This window comes from Notamacropus eugenii, chromosome 1, assembly GCF_028372415.1.
Source record: "Notamacropus eugenii isolate mMacEug1 chromosome 1, mMacEug1.pri_v2, whole genome shotgun sequence".
Classification (NCBI taxonomy): domain Eukaryota; kingdom Metazoa; phylum Chordata; class Mammalia; order Diprotodontia; family Macropodidae; genus Notamacropus; species Notamacropus eugenii.
In genome coordinates this window covers 690,802,327-690,827,846 of record NC_092872.1, presented here as the reverse complement: position 1 = coordinate 690,827,846, position 25,520 = coordinate 690,802,327, and the positions used below count along the sequence as shown (strand labels likewise).

The following is a 25,520-nucleotide window of genomic DNA, read 5'->3' as shown; positions in this document are numbered from 1 at the left end:
GATTCCACATTTAAATATGGGTGTAGATAAGCTTTAGTGTATCCAAAGGAGTGTAATGATAAAGGTAAGAGGACACAAAATTGGATCATTCTTGAACTAATTGAACAAACTAAGGACATTTTAACCTATAGAAAAGAACCCTTGGGAGAAATGAGACAGTTATTAAATCTATAAAAGATATTTGTTTAATAGAGGGATTAATCTTATCTTTGAAGATCCAGAGGACAAGACTGAGATAAATGTGTAAAAGTTTCAAGAAATTAGATTTCGCTTCAATATAAAGAAAACTTCCATATAATTAGGTCTTGATGAGGAGTGAATAGGATACCCCATGAGATAAGAAATTCCATATCATTGGAGTTCTTTAAGGAGAAGCTGGGGTATCATAAAAGCTATTCTTTAATTGGATTGGGGGTAAAGAGTATAGGTGAAGTAGATAGCCTTTTGGTCCCTTACAACTCCTAGATGTTGTGATTCCAATTAAAAGCATTGTGTTTAGTAAGACTCATAGTACATGGGAACCTATTAAATTCATCAAGTGATGTGTTCTCCAAACATGACTTGTTTATAGGTCACTTTTTTTCTTTTTACAGCCAATAGTTTCCATTAGTGCTGATGACAAGGATGATACAGCCAATGGGCCAAGATTTCTCTTCAGCTTACCCCCTGAAATTGTCCATAACCCAAATTTTACAGTCCGAGACAATAGAGGTTTGTACCAAAGTTTACTTATATTAGTATTATGTGCCCCCCACCAAAAAAACTATATAACAAATGATTGTTTTGTTGTAGAGCACCTGAATGCTGAATAATCTTTTTTTTTTCAAAACCAAAATCTCTTACTGAAAGGATGGTATCAAAAATAAATAATTCAGCTTTAAATAAATTAATGCAAAAAGAACTATGATATCCTCATTGTCAGCATACCCTTCACTTGCCTAGATCACAGCCCTTCCCTGCCATAGGGAAGTGTCATGATTTTGTGGCTGGAGATAGAAAAAGAACAAAGGCATATCTGTTGAAGGAACTAGGGAAGTTTAGCTTGTAAAAGAAAAGACAGAGAAACTCATGGAGACTTTCTTCAAAGTGTGAAAGGTAACTTCTGGGGGAAAAAAGCACTAGATTTATTTTCTTTGGACCATAAACCACTGGTCAGGAATATTATAAATTTCTATGTATATATGATTTGACTTAGAAAATGTCTTGGGTCTCTTCCAGTGCTGAGTTTTTTTGATTCTTGTTTTCTGTGGCCAAAAATTGAATAAATAAATGAATATACATTCTTACCTGGTGGCCAACCTTCTGGTGAAAGGCTTTATGCATTTAGGTAGGCAGATTTCCAAACACCGTTCTATCTTTGGACCCATCCCTGAAAGTGTTCCATGTTAGAAGAACTTGCCAAAGATCATGCTGTGCTGATAGTGCTTTCAAGGTCACCTCCACTCAGTCATACATTATTAGAGAAGAGGTTCCATGAAAGACTTCTGGCACCAGGGTTTTTTGTTTTGTTTTGTTTGTTTTTTTTTTTTAAATATCTGGGCTCTATCACTAACTAGTTTCATGAACTTGGGAAACATTTTCTTTATCTATAAAATAGAGAGTTGTGTTGGAGAAAGGAAATTTAATTACATTTGCCCTGTCTTCTTCACAATGATCTTAGGGGATCCAAAGCAGTTATATCAGGGGTGGGGAGCTGGAGCCTCGAGGCTATATATGACCTTCTAGGTCCTTGGGTGCAGCGTTTTGCCTGAGTCCCAGTTTTAAACAACAAATCCTTTTATTAAGGGGATTTATTTTTTCAGGTTTGGATTTTAGTCAAAGGGTCCCACTTGAGGACCTCCAGGGTCACTTGTGGCCTTGAGAACAGGTTCCCCACCCCAAGTTAGATGATACAGAGTGGACAGAGAACTGTACCTGATGTCAATAAGATCCTGCCTCAGAGACCTTCTACCATGTAACCCTGGGCAAGTCACTTAATTTCTACCTGCCTCAATTTCCTCATGTGTAAAATGCGGATAATAATACACCTAGCTCCTAGAACTGATGTGAAAATAAACATCGTATAATGTTGTAAAGCATTACCTTAAACTAATGCATGAAATCTATATATTAATATTGTTATCATTAAACTTCGTATCAAAGCTTCTTGTAATTAGAAAGCATTATCCTAGTGTAAAAGTTTGTTATGATGATTTTTAAGTAGTAAAGTTTCCCTGAAATGATTCCTTTATGTAAAGTGAACACCACTTTTTTAAATACAGATAATTGACCTCTTTCACTTACCAGTTTTGTCCATTTGGATTTTATTTCTACACTACATTTATTTTGAGCAGGACACATCTATGATGCTGTCTGCATTGACATCAAGGATTGTTGAGGATATAAATCTCAACGATCACCAGCCTGGATATGTGAAACCACCTCATATCTACTTGGAAGTGGTGATATCTCCATTTTTTTATCTATTTGACCCCCCATATCTTATATGTATTTATCTTTCCTACTAAGTACTTGTGATATTTCTACAAAGCAAAATGCCTTCACCAAGGGAAGCCACCCCATTCTTCATTTTACCAAATAATAGACTGGCTAGTTTTTTGTGATAATTTCTTGGTCTGCTATTATGACTACTCTAATGTGTCTAAAGCATTTTTCTAGTAAATTGGCATACATATTTTAATCTAGCTGAAGAGATGTCATGAAAGGGAAGGATTATATGTATTCTGTTTGGTCCCAGAACTAGAAAGAAAAAGTAGACATCTCCAAGAGAAAGATTTCAGCTTGATAGGAATCAAAAAAATAAAACAGAGAAAAAAGAGAGAAAGAGAGAGAAAAAGAAAGAGAGAGAAAGAGAAAGAGAGTGAGAGAAAGAAAGAGGAAGAAAGAAAAGAAGGAAGGAAGAAAGGAAAGAAAGAAAGGAAGAAAGAAAGAAAGAAAGAAAGAAAGAAAGAAAGAAAGAAAGAAAGAAAGAAAGAAAGAAAGAAAGAAAGAAAGAAAGAAAGAAAGAAAGAAAGAAAGAAAGGAAAAGGAAATAAAGTCCTAGCAATCATTTGTACAAAAGTAGAAGGGACTGCCTTAACAGAATGAGTGTCTTTTTGATGGAAAACTTTAAGAATGAATTAAATGTTGTTCATTTGCCTGGAGAGTTTGGAGTTGTTATCTCTGCTCAGGTCTAAGTTAGACTAACTTTTATAATTCATTATTTCTACTCTTCGGTCCTCAATTTCTTTATGCGCAACAATAATAGCTGCACTGTGTACTTAATACAGTTGGGAGCATTTTGAAACTCAAATAATTTGAATTTTGTTGTTAATTACCTATAGAATATCTACAGAAATTTGTTTTTGCTTGCAGTTTTGTGGCAATTCTTAAAATGGGACTCAATCTCCATTCATAGTTATGCATTCAAGTGTGTAAGTCAGTCAGTGTTTTATCTCTGCTTCCTTTTGCTTATAAGTAAAGGTAATCCTGAACTAGATGCTCCATTTTATGGGAATTGCTAGGTAGATTTTTATTTTTATTTTTTTAAAGAAAAATGACTTTATTAACTGTGGCAAACCATTAATGAAAACTCTAATGTTTGGTGCTATTACAGAGCTTGCAAGTGAATATAGTCCTATAATTATCATTTAGCAGAGTTTCTTTCTACTGGGCTCCTCAAAGTAATTACATATTGCAGTAACCCAAGAGAAGTAATCACATTCTCCATCTTATTCATAGACAACTTTGTTACCAAGCCTTTCTGTACTGACTGTTTTCCATTGAAAACATAAGATAATGGGTTAGCTCATGCTGAGCTAGCGCATCCCGTCCCTTCCTTGCTGAGTGTTTACTCCCATTATACCATGTAAATAAACAGCATTGTGTTTGCCTAAATTCCACATAAGCATTTGGTATCTTGAAAAATAAGAGAGAAAAACCAGTTTAGTGCATATAGGTCTTTTTTTTCTTCCTGCACCAGCTCCTCTCCATCCTCTCTTTAATCTTCCACAGTTCTCCGCACAAATCTTCGAAGGAACTCAATGGGGAGAATCAGGATAGAACACTTAGATGCCTCTTCTCCATTCATACCATCAATAGAATTGCACTTTTGTGTACACATTTATGAGATTCTGTGTATGTGCACACACAGGTGAAAAGAAAGTCATGTAGAACTAGTATAGGCCTGTAGAAAGATCATGGTTTCAGAGTCAGAAAATTTTATTTTACAGAGGAATAGACTAGCTAACTGTGAGAATCCCTTGATCTTCTATTATGATTACTCTATTAAGTGTCTAAAGCACTTATTTGTTTAAACCCAAATGACACCTGTTACCTATGTGACTTTGGAAAAATTGTTTAACTTTCCTGGACTTCATTATCCTTATCTGTAAAATGAGCATATTGACCTAGGTAGCTGAAGTACTGAAACCATGAGCCTATCAACTCTCTGCGCTTCAATGTCCTTTATAAAATGGGAGTGGGGACATTTATATAGACTTGTCTATGAGATAGTTGTGAAGCAAGCGCTCAGTTAAGCTTAAAGCACTAGTAAATAAAAGCTATTATTTGAAAAAAATTGAGTTCAGACTTTGATTTTGACAGTATGAGAAGCTCCAGGAATGGGAACTCCCTGCACAGATGAAGGGTAGCAAGTACTCTGCTCTTAGAGAGTTATTTGAGACATTGAGAAGCTAAGTGACTTATCCATGTTCACAAAGGTAATATATATAGGAATCAGAACTCCAACTAGGTCCTTCCTGATAAATCTGCCACACTAAGCCGCCTCTCTCTGCTGTTATCATTTCTCCAAAAAAATGTTATCCTTTTATGACGTCCCCCAAATGGTAATCTTCTAGAGGTGGCCAGGTGACACACTGGATAAAGTACTGAGCTTGGTATCAAAGAACTGAATTAAAATTCTTCCTTGGATGCTAACTAGCCTGACAATAGGCAAACTTCAAACTTTCTGCCTCAAAACCTTCTATAAATACAGATAATAATCTCACCTTCCTTGTTGTTGCTTTGAAGACCAAACAAGATAATATATAAGGCACAAGATGATGATGATGGTGTTGATGATGATGATGATGATGATGGTAATGGTATTGGTGGTGCTGGTGGTGGTGGTAGTGGTGGAGGAGGAGGCAGGATACTTATGTTCATGGGAACAGTGAGTCAGGATGTTATAATGAAACAGATTTGACTCTGGGAATCAGGAGCCATGAGTTCTAGCCATGAATTTGCTTTTTCACCTTGGACAAGAGACTTCATCTCCCCAGTGGATGTGTAAATTACACTAAAAACTCAATCTAGGTCAAAAGCAAACAAGCAGGTTAAAAAAAAGTGATGTGACCTTAGGCGTCAGATATAGAAGGATAGACTTCAGAGTTAGGAAAGAAAGCACTGATGCCCTTAATGTTCTCTCTCCTGAGCACATAACATCTAGAATATTTTGTTCATTGATGGGTTTCATGTTTTTAAGAAGGATATTAATAAGCTGGAATGTATCCAAAGAAGGGCAAACAGAATGTTTAAAGTCATTATACTTGTCAAGGGTCTTCCTTGCCTGTTATCTCATTTGATCTCATAACACTTGGTGATAAATAGACCCAATTGAGTGATGATAAAAATGAGGATGTCATGTAGCTACTTAATGAGTTTCCTGACTTCCATTTCTCTGTTCATTCTGCTAAACCACACTTAACACTAGTCCTAAGAGTAGAGAATACTTGGACTTTAAGAAGTTATTCTTTTTGGGCTGAGTGTCCAAATCAGCAAAGATGAAATATAGAGGCAGGGATGGCCTTAAAATAGAAAATACATGTAAGAATTTGATGAGGCTGGAATGGTTGGTGTCTGGGGGCTCCTCCACTCTAATATTCTGTGTATTATGTTCCCTTCTAACTGTAATATGTCATGTTCTAAGTTCCTTTCTGCCAGGCCTAGAGGCCTGTGTGGGCTACCCGAGTCTTCTTACCTCACCTCCGAGGTCTTCGATTGGCCAAAACCGGATGCTCATATGAGAGAAAGGACATTCCAGAGTCGAACAAGGGTTGAGCTTTATTTCAGGGTCTCGGTTACAAGTGCAGGGAGATCTTCCTTAGGAGGAAGAGGGGGAGATTTTCTAAGGAGGCTAAGATCTTAAGGGATTGGAAGTAGAAGTACAAGCGGGGAGAGAGGGGGAGGGGAGAGAGGAAAGAAGAAAAGCGGAGCCTACTGTCCTCTTGGCTCCTCACGTGCTAAGAGAGCTTTCAGGCTTCCTCAATCCTACTTAACCTTCAGCCGCATAGTTTGCATCTGAATACCGTGCTGTTAGGTAACTAGGTGTGCCCAGATCCGGGACAATCTCGAGGGCATGGAGATCTCTCTCCCATCACGTTTCTCACGGGAAGAGGCGAAATTACTCGAGATAGCTCGGTTCATTTCGATTCCCTGCCTTTTCCTGGGGGGGTCTCGTGAGAGCTCTAAGAATTAGAAGCTCCCACCTTTACCCGCCCAAGACTGTCCACACGAAATTGAGCTTCCAATCCCAACACCTTTCCAGCTCTAACATTCTAGAATAGCAAGATACCATTGTATTTGCACAAATGCTAAAGTTGCCTTTTAGCTTGAATAGTCTTCATTTCGCTTTCAAACTATCATGTTCTCAGATTTCTTCCAATTATTAACTGCCACGATTGTCTAAGCAAGTCAGAACAATGAAGATTGGTCCTTAATTGTTGGGGTTTTTTTGTTATTAGACACATATTTCATACTCTTTCTTAAGTTTAATTCTTCTCCTGATATCAATTCCACTCTATATTTTAACTATTTTATGACCTTAAGCAAGTCATCTAATCTCCTTGGTCCTAAACGGGAAAATGAGAACACTAGACTAGATAATCTTTAAAGCTCCTTCCAGCTCTTACATTCTATGAATTATGTAATAGACTAGGGATTATGATTAAGCCCTGATTCGGCCACTGGGTCCCTCCCCATGACCTTTCTTGGTTTCTCTCCATTCAATTTTATCATCAGAGAGAGCATACTGAACTCCACCATTTAAGAGAGTCGTGAAGAATTACTGAAAATGAGACTGTAAAACATATCATTATGACAATCTCACTTTGTGATAATGGAATGAGAAAGTGTTTGTAAAAAAGTGAAGTTCAATAATTATGGGACAAAACTTTGTTTTGGCAAAGATACTTTTAACACATATGTCAGAGGCTCATTACTAACATGCAGTGCATAAATCATGGTTCATTTTCTTTCTGGTTCATTTGTCCCTACACAAATGAAACCTAGGAACATCAGTGGATAGCTTTCCCAAAGAGTGAACATCAGCTCACTGTTCTGCTCGTCTTCCACACCCAGGTAGCACTGGAAACATCCTAATCCTAAAAGGTGCCTAAAGGGTGATAGTTGATTCCCCAGAAGGAAGCACGCTTGATCACAAGTCATCTTACATCAAAGGAGATTGATTCAATACCATAAAGTGCATAGCAAGGTTTCATAACCAATCCCGTGTACAGTTAAAACAGAAAAAGTCAAACTAAAACAAAAACATCAAAAAATCTCCCTTCTCTTTCTGGCAGGCATCTACCTTCCCACAAGAATAAATATGGTGACCAAAATGTGAGATTTATTTGAAAGCTAGCAGGTATAATAGAGTTAGAGGAAAAAGGATCACAGTACTTATACCTGGAAGGGGCATTGAAATACTATTGATGAGGAAACTGATGCTAAAACTGGAGAAATGACTTGTCCAAATCACAAAGACAGACTCAAAGACCAGTTCAGTATGAACCAGTGATCTATAATTTTTAAGGACAGGGCCCTCTCCACAACACCCTGGTTATGTGAAGGTTAATTATAAAATATACAGTTGAGTCGAAATGGTAGATCATTGAAGACAGTTGTTAGAGTTTGAATTTTATTCAGTGGATAATGACCAATCACGGAAAATTCTTGAGCAATAGGAGGACAGAAAAAATAAACAGAGTTTCACCAAGTTATGGATTCAGTTTCTGGATTGAAAGCACATTCAAAGTATTTGTCATTTCCCAGTTTACAGGTTGTCCCAGGAAACCTCTGTGTTCTGTGAGGGACAATTTACAAAGATGAATTAGAGGCAGAAAGAAAGCATAATTATTTACATAAGCTAAAATGGAGAACATTAAACGGCATCTGCCATTTTGATCTGCCAACACATCCTTGTCCATATTGGAGCAATTAAAATAAACTTTTGCAAGACCATCTTGGCTGTCTTTAAATTATACAAGCAGAAGACCAGAAGTATCTCAGTATGCTATTTGAGGCTGCTCATAAAAAAGATGTCCTCAATTTAAGGGCAAAAAAAAAGATAGTTGCCAAGTGGTCTAATCATGGTAAGCTTCATTCTACTGTATGGGCTCAGCCAAAATCTTCTCTAAATGCTCATATGTAACTGAAAAAATCAGGCAGAGTTAACCCTAGAAATAATGGAATTCACTTGCAAGAATGCAGTAGAATGGCACACTTTTGGGAACTGTGATATCTATGTACATGTGTATATACACACACATACAATTGTGCACACATGTGAATATACACATGCATATGCATTCTGAACATATAGATATACATGCATACCTATACCCACCCCATTATATGTGTGCATGTGTGTGTTTGTATATATACACATGTGTATGTGTGTATACATATGCATTCTAGACAGTTAAGTGGCATAGTGGATACAATGTCAGGTGTAGAGGCAGGAAGATTCATCTTCCTGAGTTCAAATATGACCTCAGACACTTACTAGTTATATGAACCTGGACAAGTCACTTTACCTTGTTTGCCAGTTTCCTTATCTGCAAAATGGGCTGGAGAAGGAAGTGGCAATCCACTCTTGTATATCTGCAAAGAAAACCCCTAATGTTGTCATGAAGACGACATAGGTGAAAATGACTGAATGACAACAACATAGACATTCTGTATGCATGTATACTTGTGAGCATATATGTATCTATATTTATATCCATGTTATAAATGGAATATCTTCAAGGAATCCAAGATTCTCAGTTTTGGCAAAAAACTTCAAAGGCCACCATAATCAGCCATTCACCAATATTTATTAATAGCTATCTCTATACGCCATCTACTATGTATCAGGCACTGTGTTAAGTACTTAAAAATTTCCCATCTGATCTTCCCATCAACATTTGGATGAATCTACTATTGTTATCTTCATTTGGCATTGGAGGAAATAGACAGAGTTTCAGTGACCTTTCCAAGGTGACACATCTAGTAAGCTTCTGAGGCTAGACTTGAACTCAGCTCTTCCTGACTCTAGGCCATTCCCTCCATTCACAGTGCCACTTCACTGCCTCTAATTTATTAATTACTATAGAGCAGACATTATACTAACGGCACTATTTATGGCTTTCCTTTGTGAATAATCATCTAATATCTATTGGAAGACCTCCATTCATGAGGACCTTTTTACTTCTTGAGGTAAACCATATTCATTGTTGAAGAGTTCAATTTTTGGAAATTCTTCCATATGTTGAACCAAAATCCTCCTATCTTTTGTATATGAGTATATTTAGTATGTGCCAGACTGGACAGTGGTCTATATGAAAGTACGAATCCTTTCCTACTTTACATCTCCACATATTCTTGAAGACTACAGTCATGACCTTCTAAATCTACTTTTCTCTAAACAAAACATCCATTCTTCCTTCAACTGATCATCCTATGTCATTGGTTTATAATACCCTCATCACATTAGAGACCCTGTTCTGGAAACACTTCATCTTGTCCCTCCCAAAATGTGACTCCTACATCTGAAATTCTACATTAGATTCTTTCCCATACTCTTTCTCTCTAGAACATGCATTATTTTCCACAAAGCAGATGCCAAATAAATAATACTTAAGTACATGCAAAGCTTTTATGAACCTGAGTTTCAACATAGAGTGTCACTTTGCCCTAACATCAAAAATCATATGCATCAGTTCCTTTATCTCTGTATTATTCTGATATACCAGAATGGGATAAGTGCCTAACTTTAAAACAATATAACAAAATTAAAGAGATCTACAGGTGGCAGGGAATGTGACGGGTAGGTTGATAAACATAATTAAGAGAATATAACATAGGTCATATGAGGAAGAGTATAATGAACAAGGATCATTTAGCCTGGAAAAGAGAAGACAAATTAGCATGTAGAGAAATGAAGGAAGAAGAAAGAGAAGAAAAAGGATGAAAAGAGATCATACACTGGTTGTCAAAAGACCTGGCTTCTGGACCATGCTCTGCCACTAACTTGTCATTCATCTCTGTAGTAAATCACTCCAGAACTCAGTGGATTCATTAGTAAAAGGAAGAATTTTGGACTAGTTGATGACTAAATTTCTTGAGGAATTTATTCTGCTCTTCTCAAATATATAAATGGTTTTTATTTATTTTGGAGATGATAATCAACTTTTCATCATATCATTAAGAACCTGAACAAGAGGAAATAACCTTGAAGTGCAAGAAGAGAGATATTGGTGGGACATAAGAAAGAACGTTTTAGCAATTAGGACTGTTGTGTTTGGGCATGAATATCTCCAAAAGGAGAGTAGTCTCCACATTGGGTGATATAGAATTAGCTACAAGACTAAATAGAGGATTAGAGGTAGGATGATCCTTCAACATTTCATCAAGCTTGATTGGTCTACTCATGGCTCAAGAAAACATAACTCTTCAGTTCTAGATGATCAGAAGAAAAATTACTCAGACTGGAGAAGGAGAATCATAATAGATTCTAGACCAAGCTATACCATTAACTACGGGACCTTAGGCATGTCATTTGTCTTCATGAGGTCTAGTTTTTTCATCGATAAAATGTCAGTTGACCAACTTTTAGAACCATCTAAGTTCCCTTCTAGGACCAAAGGGTAGTAAGTGTCTGGAAAATGCATAGATTAAGATGCTGATGTATGTGGTCTTTGTTGTTATTATGGAGTGATGTTTTGTGTTGAAGCTTACTTTTATTAAATATAGAGTTAACCAACCATTAAATCAATTCTAAAATCTCTTCCAGTTTCTATATTCTATCTTCATTTCAAATAAACAAATATTGAACTCCTTTTATGTGTAAGACAGAGAACATACAAAATAAAGGAGAAAGATATCAATATAAAGACTGGGAGAAGAGGTAGAGAGGAGGAAGGAGGTAGAGAATTCATATTGTATATAAGGTAATGTCTACAGAAGCACTGAGGCAGCTAGGTGGCACAGTAGATAGAGTGGCAGACCTGGAGTCAAGAAGACTCATCTTCCTGAGTTTAAATCTGGCCTCAGACACTTTTTTATTGGGTGACCCTGGGCAAGTCACTTCACCCTGTTTGTTTCAGTATTCTGATCTGTAAAAATGATCTGAAGAAGGATATGACAGACTACTCTAGTATCTTTGCCAAGAAAGCCTCAAATGGGGTCAGAAAGAGTCAAAAATGACTGAAATGATTGAATAACAACAAAAATTACAGGGACTCAGAGTCGAGAGTGGGCAGAGATCAGATGGAAGTCTAGTTTAACTGGAACATGGCATATGTGAAGGGGAGTACTGTGAAATGTGGCTGAAAATAAGAGGAAAATGAATAATATTTCCTTATCAATATGCTTCCTTAGAAATGAGTGTGTTGGCACACTCGTGGTGATGGCAGGAATGAGCAGTTCTCAACAAATAGCCAAACCAGCTTCTATAGAAAAGATAATGAAATCAGATGGTTTCCATATTGAAACTGAGGGTTTGTTCCTAGAAAATATTTCTTCACCCTAGAAAACATGTGAAGACTGTTGAGATCAGCTGGTGTGGAAACTATAATTAAGATTACAATTTCAGATTTTATAGGTCATCAGACTGATCACTGAAAAATAATGACGTCCCCCAATTCACCCTTCTTTCTAAACCTGAATTATAATTCCCTCTTTTGAGTGAAAGAATAAATGAATGAGCAAACAAAGAGGAGAATGCAAAGTTTATATGAATTATTTACAGTCAAGTCCCATGCTAAGCACCGGTATCAGCCTTTCTTACTTCTTTCTTCATTGCTTCTAAAGATCTATTATTGCATTCATATGGGTGCATCCTCTGCTAAATCAGGTTCAAAACCCATCCAAGAATTAGTAGTAGAGGGGAGCTTCCTTAATTACAATCTCTCCTAACTACTACCTCCAAAACACACACGCATACACACACACACACACACACACACACACACACACGCACATCCTTTACAACAATTCATTAACTGATCATTAATCTTCCAGTGATAAATTTTCCTACTCTTAGCTAAGCGACTACTGGAACAACAGACATACATGACATTCTAAGCTTTTGCAGATTCATGGAAGCTGCAAAACAGAAATCATGTGTTCTATTGGCATGCCTTTGAGATCTCAAGACCACCACTATGACATAATAGGGTGCAAGGAAGATATCAACTGGTGTGTTCTTATACCCAGAAATAGTTATCCTTGGATGAATAACTATGTAAATCTCTCTATCCTATAACACTCAAATTTCCTTCTCTCCTAATACTTTTTAGCCTTTTCTCTAAGAAGTTGATTTATATAGCACAGTAGTGGGGTGGAGCACAGACCTCTCTTTGTATTCTTTTGGCAGCTTTATTCTCCTCTAGGATAATTTTAGCTTTTTTTTCCCCTCTACTAAAGTTACAGTTAGACTCCTTACGTACCAATCTTAGCAAAAAAAAAATCATTTTTATCCTATCACCAGCTTAGTGAAACTCTTTAATGGGAATCATCCAGAAAACCAAGGGAGATATGTATACAGATTTGGAGATGTAGATATCTCAGGTTTTCAAGATCATGATTTCTATTAAAATAATTGAATGGAAAGGAGGGAATAACCAGATATAGAATTCTACTTTTTTTTTCTGGTATTTGATTTAGGCAAGTGGATTTTATAGAGTTTATTTGCTTCATAGTAGCTTACTGGTTTATGATAATTCCAAGCATCTAAGCTGAATACCCAAAGGACCATTCCTATACCAGTACTTTATGAAAATAGAGATCTAATTTTACTGAAGGAGATATTCTTTCCCCCAGTATGGATCATAAGCCAATCATACCTTAATAGAGGCATGTGATAGTCAATAAGAGATGCTAGGACAACAAAAATATCTATCTTTTTGTGTTTTACTGTTGAGTGATGAGAGTAGCATGCTTAGCTAGATATGTCTCAGTCACTTAGTCAGTCAATTGCCATGTCCATAATTAAAGCCTCTTCATGTAGGACTCATCAGGGTTTGTGGTATGCTAGCATGGTCTATGAGGACCCAACTTAGCTAATCATTTCTTCTAACACAGGAATAGATGAAGCAGCATTACAGTGAATAGTTAGTTCTAGTTCTCAGAGTAGGAACTAGGTTACAAATGGGAACATAAGCCAAGGGGCTCTTAGGGGAGTTAATATCACTTGGACAGAAATTGGAGCTGAGCTTGTTGGTAGCTGATCTGTATCCAAGATGAGAGCAGGGTTTTGTGACATTGTGGTGGAATCTGATTATAACATAGAAATGTTTAGTGACATGATAGAGGCCATTTGTTAGAGTCCTGATTTGGTTTGGTGTTCTCATAACTGATGTTGCTTTAGTTCCTAGAAGATTTGAGGTATTTGCCTTCCCTTTCTCCCAGATTTATTTCAAAGATTAATATTAATATATGAAAACTTATAACTGTCTATTTTATACATGGAGAATCTGAGGATCAAGTTACCCTAAGTAACTTGTCAGTGGTGGCATACCTAGTAAGCAGGATAGTGTGAATCTGAACCTGTCTTCTCACTCCAAGTCCAGTGCCCTTTTTCCTTCACTTCACCATGCTATTTCTCTAATTCCTATCTTCCTCAATGTTTCCAGGTCCCACCACTTAATTTATTTGGCTTATTCAAATTGTCATGTTTTTTTTTTTTTCCCATGGAGTAGCTGGTTTAAAAATTGCATCTATGTGTAATACCAGACACTATAAATAGACATTGAGAAACTTTACTCAGGGATTATGAATGATTTAGTCAGTTCATGGTTTTGGAAGTTCATGGTTTAATGATTTGGTAATATCAGAACATCTGAGGGGAATCAGCTTAGAAACTCAGATTTAGTTTAATACTTGTTTTATTTTACTCGGGTTTTATTTGTTTGTTTAATTTTTTGTTTTAATCCTGAAAGAACCACTCTTTATTGTTATCTGGTTTTGGGGCCCTGGGATTTCTAAACTGTTTAGTATTCTCTGTGACTTAAACATCAAAATTCTCTATATAAAATTGATATTTTCCTATGACAATTATTTATCTTTATTCCCTCTCCTTTACCCCGCATTAAGAAAGAAGAAAAAAAAAACATGTATAATCAAATAATACAAATTCTTTAACATTGGTGACATTCACAACATATTTGTGATGTCACTCAATAAAAATTTCAGTGCCAACTTTATGCTAGTTACCTTGCTAAGTACTGGGGATAGGAAAGAAAAAGACAGTCCCTGCCTTCAAGGAGATCACGATTTAATGGGAGAAACAACAAACAAACAAACATGTACAAATAAGTTATATACAGGATAGACTAGAAATACTTCATGAAGAAAGGATGGGTTGGGAAAGGTTTTCTGTAGAACATAGTATTTTAGCTGGGAATTGAAGGAAGCCAGAGAAACCAAGAGGCAGAGATGAGGGAAAGCATTCTAGGCATGGGGGCAGCCAGAAAAAATACCTAGAGATGAGAGATAGAAAGTCTCAAGTGAGATACTATTTGCAAAGTGAAATGTTGAAACATTTCTTTGGTATTGGTCTTTGCAAAAAAACTCCTGGTGATTCCCCTTCCTCTTTTCATGAAGATTATAGAAGGCTTTGCAGTTTTTGATTCACATAAGATTTTGTTAAATTCCATAATAATTAAACACCTTCTCACAGTTGAGGAAACTGAGGATCATGGTAGGACAGTGGATAAAATGTTTTATTTGCAGTTAGGAAGATCTGAGTTTGAATCCTGTCTCAGATTCTTACTAGTTGTGTGACTCAGGGCAAACCACAGATCCCCTTCAGCCTTATGTTCTTCATTTGCAAAATGGGGTAATAATAACACTTAACTCATTGGGCTTTTGGCCAGGATCAACTGAGATAACATATGTAAAGCACTTTGCTAAACTTAAAGCATCATTTAAATGTCCTCTTCTTCCTCTTTCTTCTCCTACTTTTTCTTCTTCTTTTTCTTCTTCTCCTCCTTCTTCTTCCTCTTCTTCTTCTCCTGTTCCTTCTTCTACTTTTTCTTCTTCCTCCTCTTTTTTTCTTTTCCTTCTACTTCTTCCTCTTCTTTTTTCTCTTCCTCCTTCTCCTCTTCTTCTGTTTCTTCTGCTTAATCCTCTTTTCTTCCTCCTCCTCCTCCTCCTCTTTCTTCTTCTTCTTCTTCTTCTTCTTCTTCTTCTTCTTCTTCTTCTTCTCCTCCTCCTCCTCCTCCTCCTCCTCCTCCTCCTCCTCCTCCTTCTTCCTTTTGTCCTGCTCCTCTTTTACTTCCTCCTCTTCTTCCTCCTCCTCCTCAGTCACCTTCTTATCATTATTATTATGATTTGAAAACTTGCTCAAAGATAGACATAGTAAACACTAGAGCAGAGAAATAAGCCCAGGACTTCGGATGCCAAATACAGTGTTTTTTTCTACTTGCCACTTGCTTCTTCTTCAAGAGGAGAGGCAAATTCATCCAGTCTACTCATTCATCTACTTATGCATCCATCCAGTAAACTAAGTACTATAATCGCAATCTTATCCTTATGTAGATTTGTATGATTCTGAAATTATTCAAAGCTATATAATATTCGATTCAAAGGAAGCATACAATACTGACAAGTTTTAGCAGATATAATTTCCAGAGGGATTTATAAATTGGCAAACCTGGGCAATCACTGGTTGTGCAGACTCATCCATGATTATTATTTATACATAAAAAATGATGGGAAGACGCATGGAAATAAAGTAACATTCATAGAATGGGGTAATGAAACAGTCATAGATTTGTTACATGGAAATTACGACTCTTAAAATAACCTTAAGACCTGGCCAGTAGAAGTTTGCAAAGAGAGGGAAAAAAAGGGTTTACTTTGAAGAGTTTTGTAGCTGTAGAATACTACACAAATGTGAACTACAATCCCATGACTTTTAGCCATGCAAGAAAATCTGAGAAAGAACCCTAAACAGAGTAATATTTATTTATTTATTTATTTATTTATTTATTTATTTATTTATTATTTAACTTTTAACATTTATTTTCACAAAATTTTGGGTTACAAATTTTCTCCCCTTTTTTCCCCCTCCCCCCCCAAACCCAAGCATTCTAATTGCCCCTGTGACCAATCTGCTCTCTCCTCTATCCTCCCTCCCTGCCCTTGTCTCCGTCTTCTCTTTTGTCCTGTAGGGCCAGATAGCTTTCTTAACCCCTTAACCTGTATTTCTTATTTCCCAGTGGTAAGAACATTACATTTGATCCTAACACTTTGAGTTCCAACTTCTTTAGCTCCCTCCCTCTCCACCCCTTCCCCTTGGAAGACAAGCAATTCAGTATAGGCCAAATCTGTGTAGTTTTGCAAATGGTTTCCATACTAGTTGTGTTGTATAGGACTAACTAAATTTCCCTCCATCCTATCCTGTCCCCCATTACTTCTATTCTCTTAAGATCCTTTCCCTCCCCATGAGTGTCGACCTCGGATTGCATTCTCCTCCCCATGCCCTCCCCTTCATCCTCCCCCCCACCCTGCTTGTGCCCCTGTCCCCCACTCTCCTGTATTGTGAGATAGGTTTTCCTATCAAAATGAGTGTGCATTTTATTCTTTCCTTTAGTGGAATGTGATGAGAGTAGACCTCATGTTTTTCTCTTGCCTCCCCTCTTTATCCCTCCACTAATAAGTCTTTTGCTTGCCTCTTTTATGAGAGATAATTTGCCCCATTCAACTTCTCCCTTTCCCCTCCCAATATTTCTCTCTCACTGCTTGATGTCATTTTTTTTTTAAGATATGATCCCATCCTCTTCAAATCACTCTGTGCACTCTGTCTCTATGTATGTGTGCGTGTGTGCATGTGTGTGTATGTACTCCCACCCAGTACCGAGATACTGAAATGTTTCAAGAGTTACAAATATTGTGTTTCCATGTAGGAATGTAAACAGTTCAACTTTAGTAAGTCCCTTATGACTTCTCTTTGCTGTTCACCTTTTCGTGGTTCTCTTCATTCTTGTGTTAGAAAGTCAAATTTTCTTTCCAGCTCTGGTCTTTTCATCAAGAAAATTTGAAAATCCTCTATTTCATTGAAAGACCATTTTTTCTCCTGAAGTATTATACTCAGTTTTGCTGGGTAGGTGATTCTTGGTTTTAGTCCTAGTTCCTTTGACTTCTGGAATATCCTATTCCATTCCCTTCGATCCCTTAATGTACAGGGTGCTGGATCTTGTGTTATCCTGATTGTATTTCCACAATATTTGAATTGTTTCTTTCTAGCTGCTTGCAATATTTTCTCTTTCACCTGGGAATTCTGGAATTTGGCCACAATGTTCCTAGGAGTTTCTCTTTTTGGATCTCTTTCATGCGGTGTTCTGCGGATTCCTTGAATATTTATTTTGCCTTCTGGTTCTAGAATCTCAAGGCAGTTTTCCTTGATAATTTCATGGAAGATGATGTCTAGGCTCTTCTTTTGATCATGGTTTTCAGGTAGTCCCAGAATTTTTACATTGTCTCTCCTGATTCTATTTTCCAGGTCTGTTGTTTTTCCAATAAGATATTTCACATTATCTTCCATTTTTCGAATCTTCTCGCTATGTTCTGTGATATCTGTCTTTCTCATAAAGTCCTTAGCGTCCATCTGTACCATTCTAGTTTTGAAAGATCTATTTTCTTCAGTGAGCTTTTGAATCTCCTTTTCCATTTGGCTAATTCTGCTTTTGAAAGCATTCTTCTCCTCGTTGGCTTTTTGAACCTCTTTTGCCAATTGAGTTAGGCTAGTTTTCAAGGTGTTAATTTCTTCAACATTTTTTTGGTTCTCCTTTAGCAGGGAGCTGATCTGCTTTTCATTCTTCTCTTTCATCCCTCTCATTTCTCTTCCCAGTTTTTCCTCCACCTCTCTAACTTGATTTTCAAAATTCTTTTTGAGCTCTTCCATGGCCTGAGCCCATTGGGTGGGCTGGGGCACAGAATCCTTGTTATCTGTGTCTTTGCCTGATGGTAAGCATTGTTCTTCCTCATCATAAAGGAAGGGAGGAAGTGTCTTTTCTCCAAGAAAGTACCCTTCAATAGTTTTATTTCTTTTCCCTTTTCTGGGCATTCTCCCCAGCCAGTGGCTTGACCTCTGAATATTCTCCTCACACCCACCTCACCTCCTGATCCTCCCAGCCAGCGTTTGGGGACTGAGATTCAAATGCTGCTTCCCACCTTAGGGCTTTTGGCAGGGGCAGGGCTGCTATTCAGTGTGAGAATTAAGTTCAGATGGTCAGGTTGGTGCAGGGCCGCCTCTCAGGCACAGTTCCCTCAAGGAGTTTATGCACAGACCTTCCACAATGGATCCAGGCTCCCACCCGCTTGGGGAGCCCCTGTCTGCAGCCGCCTCTCAGCTTCTATCTCCCGGGGGGGCCCGAGCCATAGGGACACCCCACTCCTCTCTCGACCCTCCAAAGAGACTCTCTCACCGACCCTCGTCACCTGTGGGTGGGGGGGCTTCTGCCACCGCTGGATATCCCCTCCGTGAAGCCCGCTAGGATCTGCATGTCTCGGAGCCCCGGCTGCCACAGGTCTGGACTGGGCTCCGCGTCTGCAGCGCGACGGACCTTTTGTGAGAGGTTTGCAGGTCCCTCTGTGGGTGGAGGGACTCGCGTGGCCGCTGGAGATCCCATCTCCATAGCCCGCTCGGATCTTTTCCTCACGGTGTCGCGGCCGCTGCAGGGCTGCCCTCTGCTCCCAGTCCCAGCGCCCAGTCCGCAGCGCGAAGGACCCCCCATGAGAGGTTTGCAGGTCTCTCCAGAACAGAAATCTCCCTCGCTCCAATATTCCGTGGCCTCTGGGTGCAGAATTCACCATGAGTTTGTCCCCTCTAGCCGTTCTGTGGGTTGTGGGTTCGGAGCTATGTGTATGTGCATCTTTCTACTCCGCCATCTTCGTAATATTTATCATGGTTATAAATAAAAGGTATTCCTTTCTTTCAGAACTTCCTGTTCAGAACTATTTCATATCTTGAAGTTAACTTGAAGTGCAGTGACTGATCATAGTAATAGAATCTACTATGCCTTAATTTTAGACAGCTAGCTATATAGTGCATAGAGTGCTGGGTCTAGAGACAAGAAGACCTGAGCAGAAATTCAGTCTCAAGCACTTAGTAGCTGAGTGACCCTTGGCAAGTTACTTTAACTCTGTCTGCCTCAACTGTAAAATGGAAATAATAATAGCACCTATTTCCCAGGATTCTGTAATGATCAAATAAGAAAATATTTAGAGTGTTTAGCACAGTGCTGGACACATGGCAGGCATTTAATAAATGGCCTGTCCTTTTCCTCCCCCTCTTATTTGTAATTGAATGTCCACTAATCTAGCACATAGTGATCTACATCATATATAAATTAATGATATCATAAATGGTCTTCAGATGATATAGAGAAGGTCTTTCTTTATTCCATGCCAGGCTGAACTACATAGCCTATGATTTTCTTGCCAACACTGATATTTTGTCATTCTCTAATATATTAATTAATCAGTCAACCAATGAATGCATGAAGAAGTGAATGCAAACCAAATCACAGTTTTCTTTATATTTTGTATTCTTTAAGTGTTTTATGTTTCATTAAATTCTTTGGTACGTTTAACATATTAAAAATTAAAATTCCTTAGGAAAATTATTAGTCATTGAATAATCCATTGAGCCTTATTTATTTTGCCTTTAATAAAACTGAGAATAGACAACAGAAATGATTTAACCAAGGTCATACAAGGAGTTAGTGGCAAGGATAACAATTTAAAATAGTTAAATAGTCACCCAGTAAGGTAGGAAGTGAATTATCTACATTTTATAGAAGTAAAGAGAAGTTAAAGAACTTGCCCCATACAGCTAATTAGTTTGAAAGCCAGAACTCCAATCCTGGGGTCTTGCAATTGCCAGCTTAGTACTCCTTCTATCATACATCACTTTACATCAACACCTGGAACTTATGGGAAACCTTTCCCACAGGACAATTAAAGCTACTTGCTGAACAGAGGCCCTTCATATGAAGTTGCCAAAGGGAAAATTTATCTTCCAAGTTTATTATAATATTAGCTACTTAAAGAGAAAAACATCTCTCTCCATCGTGAAAGAGCAGGGGGGTGAAAGAGAAATTATTAGGGTAGAATATTAAATACATTAACAGATCAGATTTCTATATTGGATGTGTCTGCTTAATTTAAAATAGCTAACATTTATATAGCACTTACTGTGTGCCAGGTACTACGTTAAGCTGCTTATAGTTGTGTATATAATTATTATCTCATAAATTCTTTTTTTTTTTGTATGAGAGAGGGTTCAATAAGCAGAAATGACTGAAATAAAGAATAAAGGCATTGATTAAAATGCATTAAAGTAGCATATTTTATAGCACTTCAGTAATAGTAATACCTTATATTTAAATGACACTTTGTGCCAGGTCCTGTGATAATTATTTTACAATCAGTTTCTCATTTGATCCTCATGACCACTCTGGAACATAGCTGTTATTATCCCTGTTTTACAGATGAGGAGACTGAGGTAAGCAGAGGTTAAGGGAATTGTCCAGGATCATACATCTACTAAGTATCTAAGGTTAGATTTGAACTAAGGTCTTCCTGATTCTAGGCCTAACAGTACATCCTCTGTGACTCTGCTGCTTTCATGAAGCACTTTCCTCAAGACATCCCCATGAAAGAAGTATAAGAATTATTGTCTCCACTCTGAAAGAGAAAATGTGAGACCTAGAAGAGTAATGACGGCAGCTCAAGGTCACATAGCTATAAGTGATGAAGTCAGGACAGGAATTCAGGAGTTTCTTGGTCCAGTACTCAATTTTTCTTGTGTGACAGGTATCCTATAAACAGAATCATGGTTTTAACCACATTTATTTAAGTTGCTGCCCCCTTAAGAGTTGGCCCCAATGGCATAGTAATAATGAAAAGAAACAGAAAGAGGAAGGGTTCTAGCATACCAGGTAAATATGGCGACTCTTGTGGGGCAGGGAGAGAATGGACAGGATGTATAATGAATAAGAAACTATGGACCAATATGCCCCAAAGAAGGGACACCCATGTGGAAAAGACCATTAATTCAATGGAACAGGTCTTGGGTGGAGAAATTGTGGTCATAACAAAGACCTGGCTTTTCTTAGCACAAGTATATGCCAGGTACTACTCTGAACTAATACTGCCTGTTTAAATGGGACTAGACAATATTGTACATTCAGTGATTAAGGAAACTGACATGAGTTGAGGGACTCACACAGTAGGAATAATGATGCTAGATTGTCAATTAAACTGCTCAGGGAAATTCAGTTTCATGTGTTTGTACTAAGATTTAATTCCCTTCCACAAATATTTGCTAAGCATCTATAGGGTTCAGGGCCTGGAGCAAAATGAACATTTCAAAGAGTTAAATTCAGGCTTCCTATGAGAAAAAAAAAAACAAAAACAACCAATCAAAAACAAAACCCAAAAAAATCTCTTTATAGTTAGCACTATCTAAAAGTAGAATGATAGATCTTGGGAAGTAGCAAGATTCCCCTCCTTAGAAATTTTCAAGAAAGGCTATTTAGCCAGTTGTCAGAGATTTTACGGGAGGGAGATTTTGCCCCATATGGATTGAATTGGATGTCCACAAAGGTTCCCTCAAACTCTGAAATTCCATGATTTTGTGAAGAGATTTTTGTGGGGAATGGGGAGTGATTCCAAATTTAGAAGGATAATAGTCCTTTGTCCTCTTGTTCTAAGAGAGTTATGGAGGGGAAGACAGTAAACATTCTTAAATTACTAGAATCTAAAAAAGGAAAGCATAAGAAAGTGCTATGTGAGCTTTAACTAGAGAACCAAGCAAGGAAGGCTTTCTGGAGGAGTCAGAACTTGAATTACTCTTTAATTGATGGTTATCCCAAGACATTAATAGAGGAGCCAGACATCAGGCAATCAGAGGATACATTGCAAAGTTAGTATACCAAACAGCCTCAGTCATGCTTAGATACTTAGATTAAGGAACAAGGGAGGAAGATTTGGGGAGTTAACCTCTATGAGGAGGAGAGTGACCTCCCATCTTTCTTCCTGAATGCTAAAGAGTTCTGTCTGTCAGTTAAAGGAACCCAAATAGAGAACTTGCTTTTTCTTCACAGACAACACTGCTGGTGTTTATGTCAAACGTGGTGGTTTCAGCCGGCAAAAGCAAGACCTATACCTGCTACCAATCGTGATCAGCGACGGGGGGATACCTCCCATGAGCAGCACCAATACCCTGACAATCAAGGTCTGCGGATGTGATGTGAATGGGGCATTGCTGTCCTGCAATGCTGAGGCCTACGTCCTCAATGCAGGACTCAGCACAGGAGCTTTAGTCGCCATCTTGGCCTGCATTGTGATTTTGCTGGGTAAGCTATGTCCTTTGTTAGGTGTCTGAGTTGATTTATTCTTAGTTAGGTATGGGAGATTAATTTTAAGATCCATAACTTTCAGCCATAATGTACTGGTGGTTCAACTATTTAGGCTGTCTGATGTGAACTAAGCCCATTGTGCCCTGATGTATCGGTGAAAAGTAACCAGGGGAGTGAAAGGGCCAGAGAACATGATATAATGAAAAAGATGATTAACGGAACTGGGGATGTTTAGCTTAAAGACAAGATGTAATGGGTTATGATTACTGACCTCAAGTATTTCAAAAGTCATCATGTGGGAGAGAGATTAAACTTGTTCTGTTTCAATCTAGGGAGGAACTTATATAATGTAAGATAGAATTAAAGTAAGGGAAGAGTCCTCCCAACTCTGTACCCAAAAGCAAAATGGACTGCCTTGGGACAACCTTAACTTCAACTTTCTGTCTCTTAAAGAAATGACCTGAAATTCTCTAAAATGTCATGGAGACCTAGAGTTAAAGCTTAAAGGGATCTTTGAACTCAAAATGTTAGTTAAAATATCAAACATTTAGAAAGAACTGTAAGCTTTTTAGAGAATCTTCCCCCACAACATTGAGAGATAAGTAGGGAAGTATCCCTGTCTTCATTTCACAGATGAGAAAAGTAAGACACAGAGGGTTCACTCTATCATAGGTGACTCACCTGAGGTCACAGAGCTTATATGTCATACACAGGAACTGAGCACAATTTTTACTGACTCTTAAATTTTCATTCAATTATAATATGTTACCTCTTAATGTTAGAATATAGAACATCAATGTTTCATCCATTCACCTCTTTCTCTTCTAGAATTAAAGTTGAATGACATCTCAACAGGCTCTTCCTTAACCTAATCACTTCACCTTATAGATGAGGAAACTGTCAGGTTTGCTACAGTAGAAGAAAGGTCTTTCTAATAATTAGAAGTGTTTTAGTCACAAAGGAATAATGAACTTTCTTCTAAAGAACTAAGGTCAAATAATCAATCAAACAACTGATTAAGGATTTATTGTATTCTAGATGCTGTAATGGGGATATGATTAAAACAAAAAGAAGCAAAACAAATCTCTGTCCTCAAGGAGATTACATTCTAATGAGAAGAGATAACATATGTGTGTGTGTGTGTGTGTGTGTGTGTATAATGTCAGAACAGATAAGATAAATGCAAAGGAGATGGAATATAACTTTGAAGCTACTTCGCTGAAATTGTTGGTTGAAGCTCCATGACAAAGACAGTCTAGATGCCCCATAACCTAACTTTTTTTCCCTTTAATTCAGTACAAATGTGTGGGAGATATGTAAGGGAAATTTACAACATAAAAAAAAAAATACTCTAGCTTCACATCTTCTTTATCTTTCTCTATAGTTATTGTCGTATTATTTGTGACCCTGAGAAGGCAAAAGAAGGAACCACTAATTGTCTTTGAGGAAGAGGATGTGCGAGAAAACATCATTACCTATGATGATGAAGGTGGTGGAGAAGAAGATACAGAGGCTTTTGATATTGCAACCCTCCAAAACCCTGATGGGATTAATGGATTTATCCCCCGTAAAGATATTAAGCCAGAGTATCAGTATATGCCCAGACCTGGGCTTCGACCAGCTCCCAATAGTGTTGATGTTGACGATTTCATTAATACAAGGATACAGGAGGCTGACAATGACCCGACGGCGCCCCCTTATGACTCGATCCAGATCTATGGCTATGAAGGGCGGGGCTCAGTGGCTGGCTCTCTCAGCTCCTTAGAGTCGGCCACAACAGATTCTGATTTGGACTACGATTATCTACAAAACTGGGGACCTCGTTTTAAGAAACTAGCAGACTTGTATGGTTCCAAAGACACTTTTGACGATGATTCTTAACAATAAAGATACAAATTTGGCCTTAAGAACTGTGTCCAATATTCTGAAGACCCCAGAAGAAATGTAAACAGGTATTTTTTTAAAATCAAGGAAAGGCTCATTTAGAATGGCAACCTTTTACAGAGAGGATCACTTTAATAAAAATGAGGACCTCCCAGTGGTAAATACTGTGAAGTACCTTTGCTCCCAAAAGGCAAATATAGAAGTTGGTTATCGACTTCACTCAAGAGAAACCACTTGCCATGCAAAATATTTAAATGAAGGAAAATGTTAACAGTGGATTTAACAATGAGGGGATTTTTTTCTGTGTTATGGACATCTACATCTTTTAAGTCAAAGAAGCTTCCACAAAATTAAAAAGGACAACAGTTCTGAGCTGTAATTTCGCCTTAAAACTATGGACACTCTGTACGTAGTGCATTCTTAAACTTGAAATATATAATATTCAGCCAGCTTAAACCCATATGATGTATGTACAATACAATGTACAATTATTGTCTCTTGAGCATCAAACTTGTTACTGCTAATTCTTGTAAATCTTTTTGCTTATACTTTCATCTTAAACTAATACGTGCCAGATATAACTCTGTCTTGTTGCAGTGGGAGGCGCCCTATTTCTATGTCATTTTTAATGTATCTATTTGTACAATTTTAAAGCTCTTATTTTAGTATACATACAGATTTCAGTATTCTGACATGTAAGAAATGTTACAGCATCACACTTATATTTTATGAACATTGTACTGTTGCTTTAATATGTGCTTCAATATAAGAAGCAACCTTTGAAATAAAAAAAATGATTCTTTTTTTAATCCTTGTTTTCGATTCTTAAGCATTTAAAAGGAGCCCCATGTTTCTAATGTCCCATTTATAGTTCTAATGGACAATTGTGACCTTTTAATAGCCCTATTTATTATCTGTTTGAAATTTGTCTGTTGCCTTGTTGTGTTTATTTAAAAAGCAAATACATTTTACAAATGTTTTTCGAGAAGATTCTGTAATGTAGTGTGAATAATTTTGTACCCT

General features: G+C 37.5%; 1 protein-coding gene across 2 annotated transcripts in view; it reads left to right on the top strand.

Annotated features, from left to right (window-relative positions):
- CDH11 (cadherin 11) overlaps positions 1–25,306 on the top strand; it is a 213,334-nt gene extending 188,028 nt beyond the window's left edge. For both annotated transcript variants that reach the window (XM_072635916.1, XM_072635917.1), the window contains 3 exons: positions 594–711; positions 22,359–22,610; positions 23,998–25,306. In XM_072635916.1, the coding sequence (XP_072492017.1) occupies positions 594–711; positions 22,359–22,610; positions 23,998–24,494 (867 nt within the window). In that variant the 3' untranslated portion in view covers positions 24,495–25,306. The remainder of the gene's footprint in view (positions 1–593; positions 712–22,358; positions 22,611–23,997) is intronic.
- The last annotated feature ends 214 nt before the right edge of the window (positions 25,307–25,520 follow it).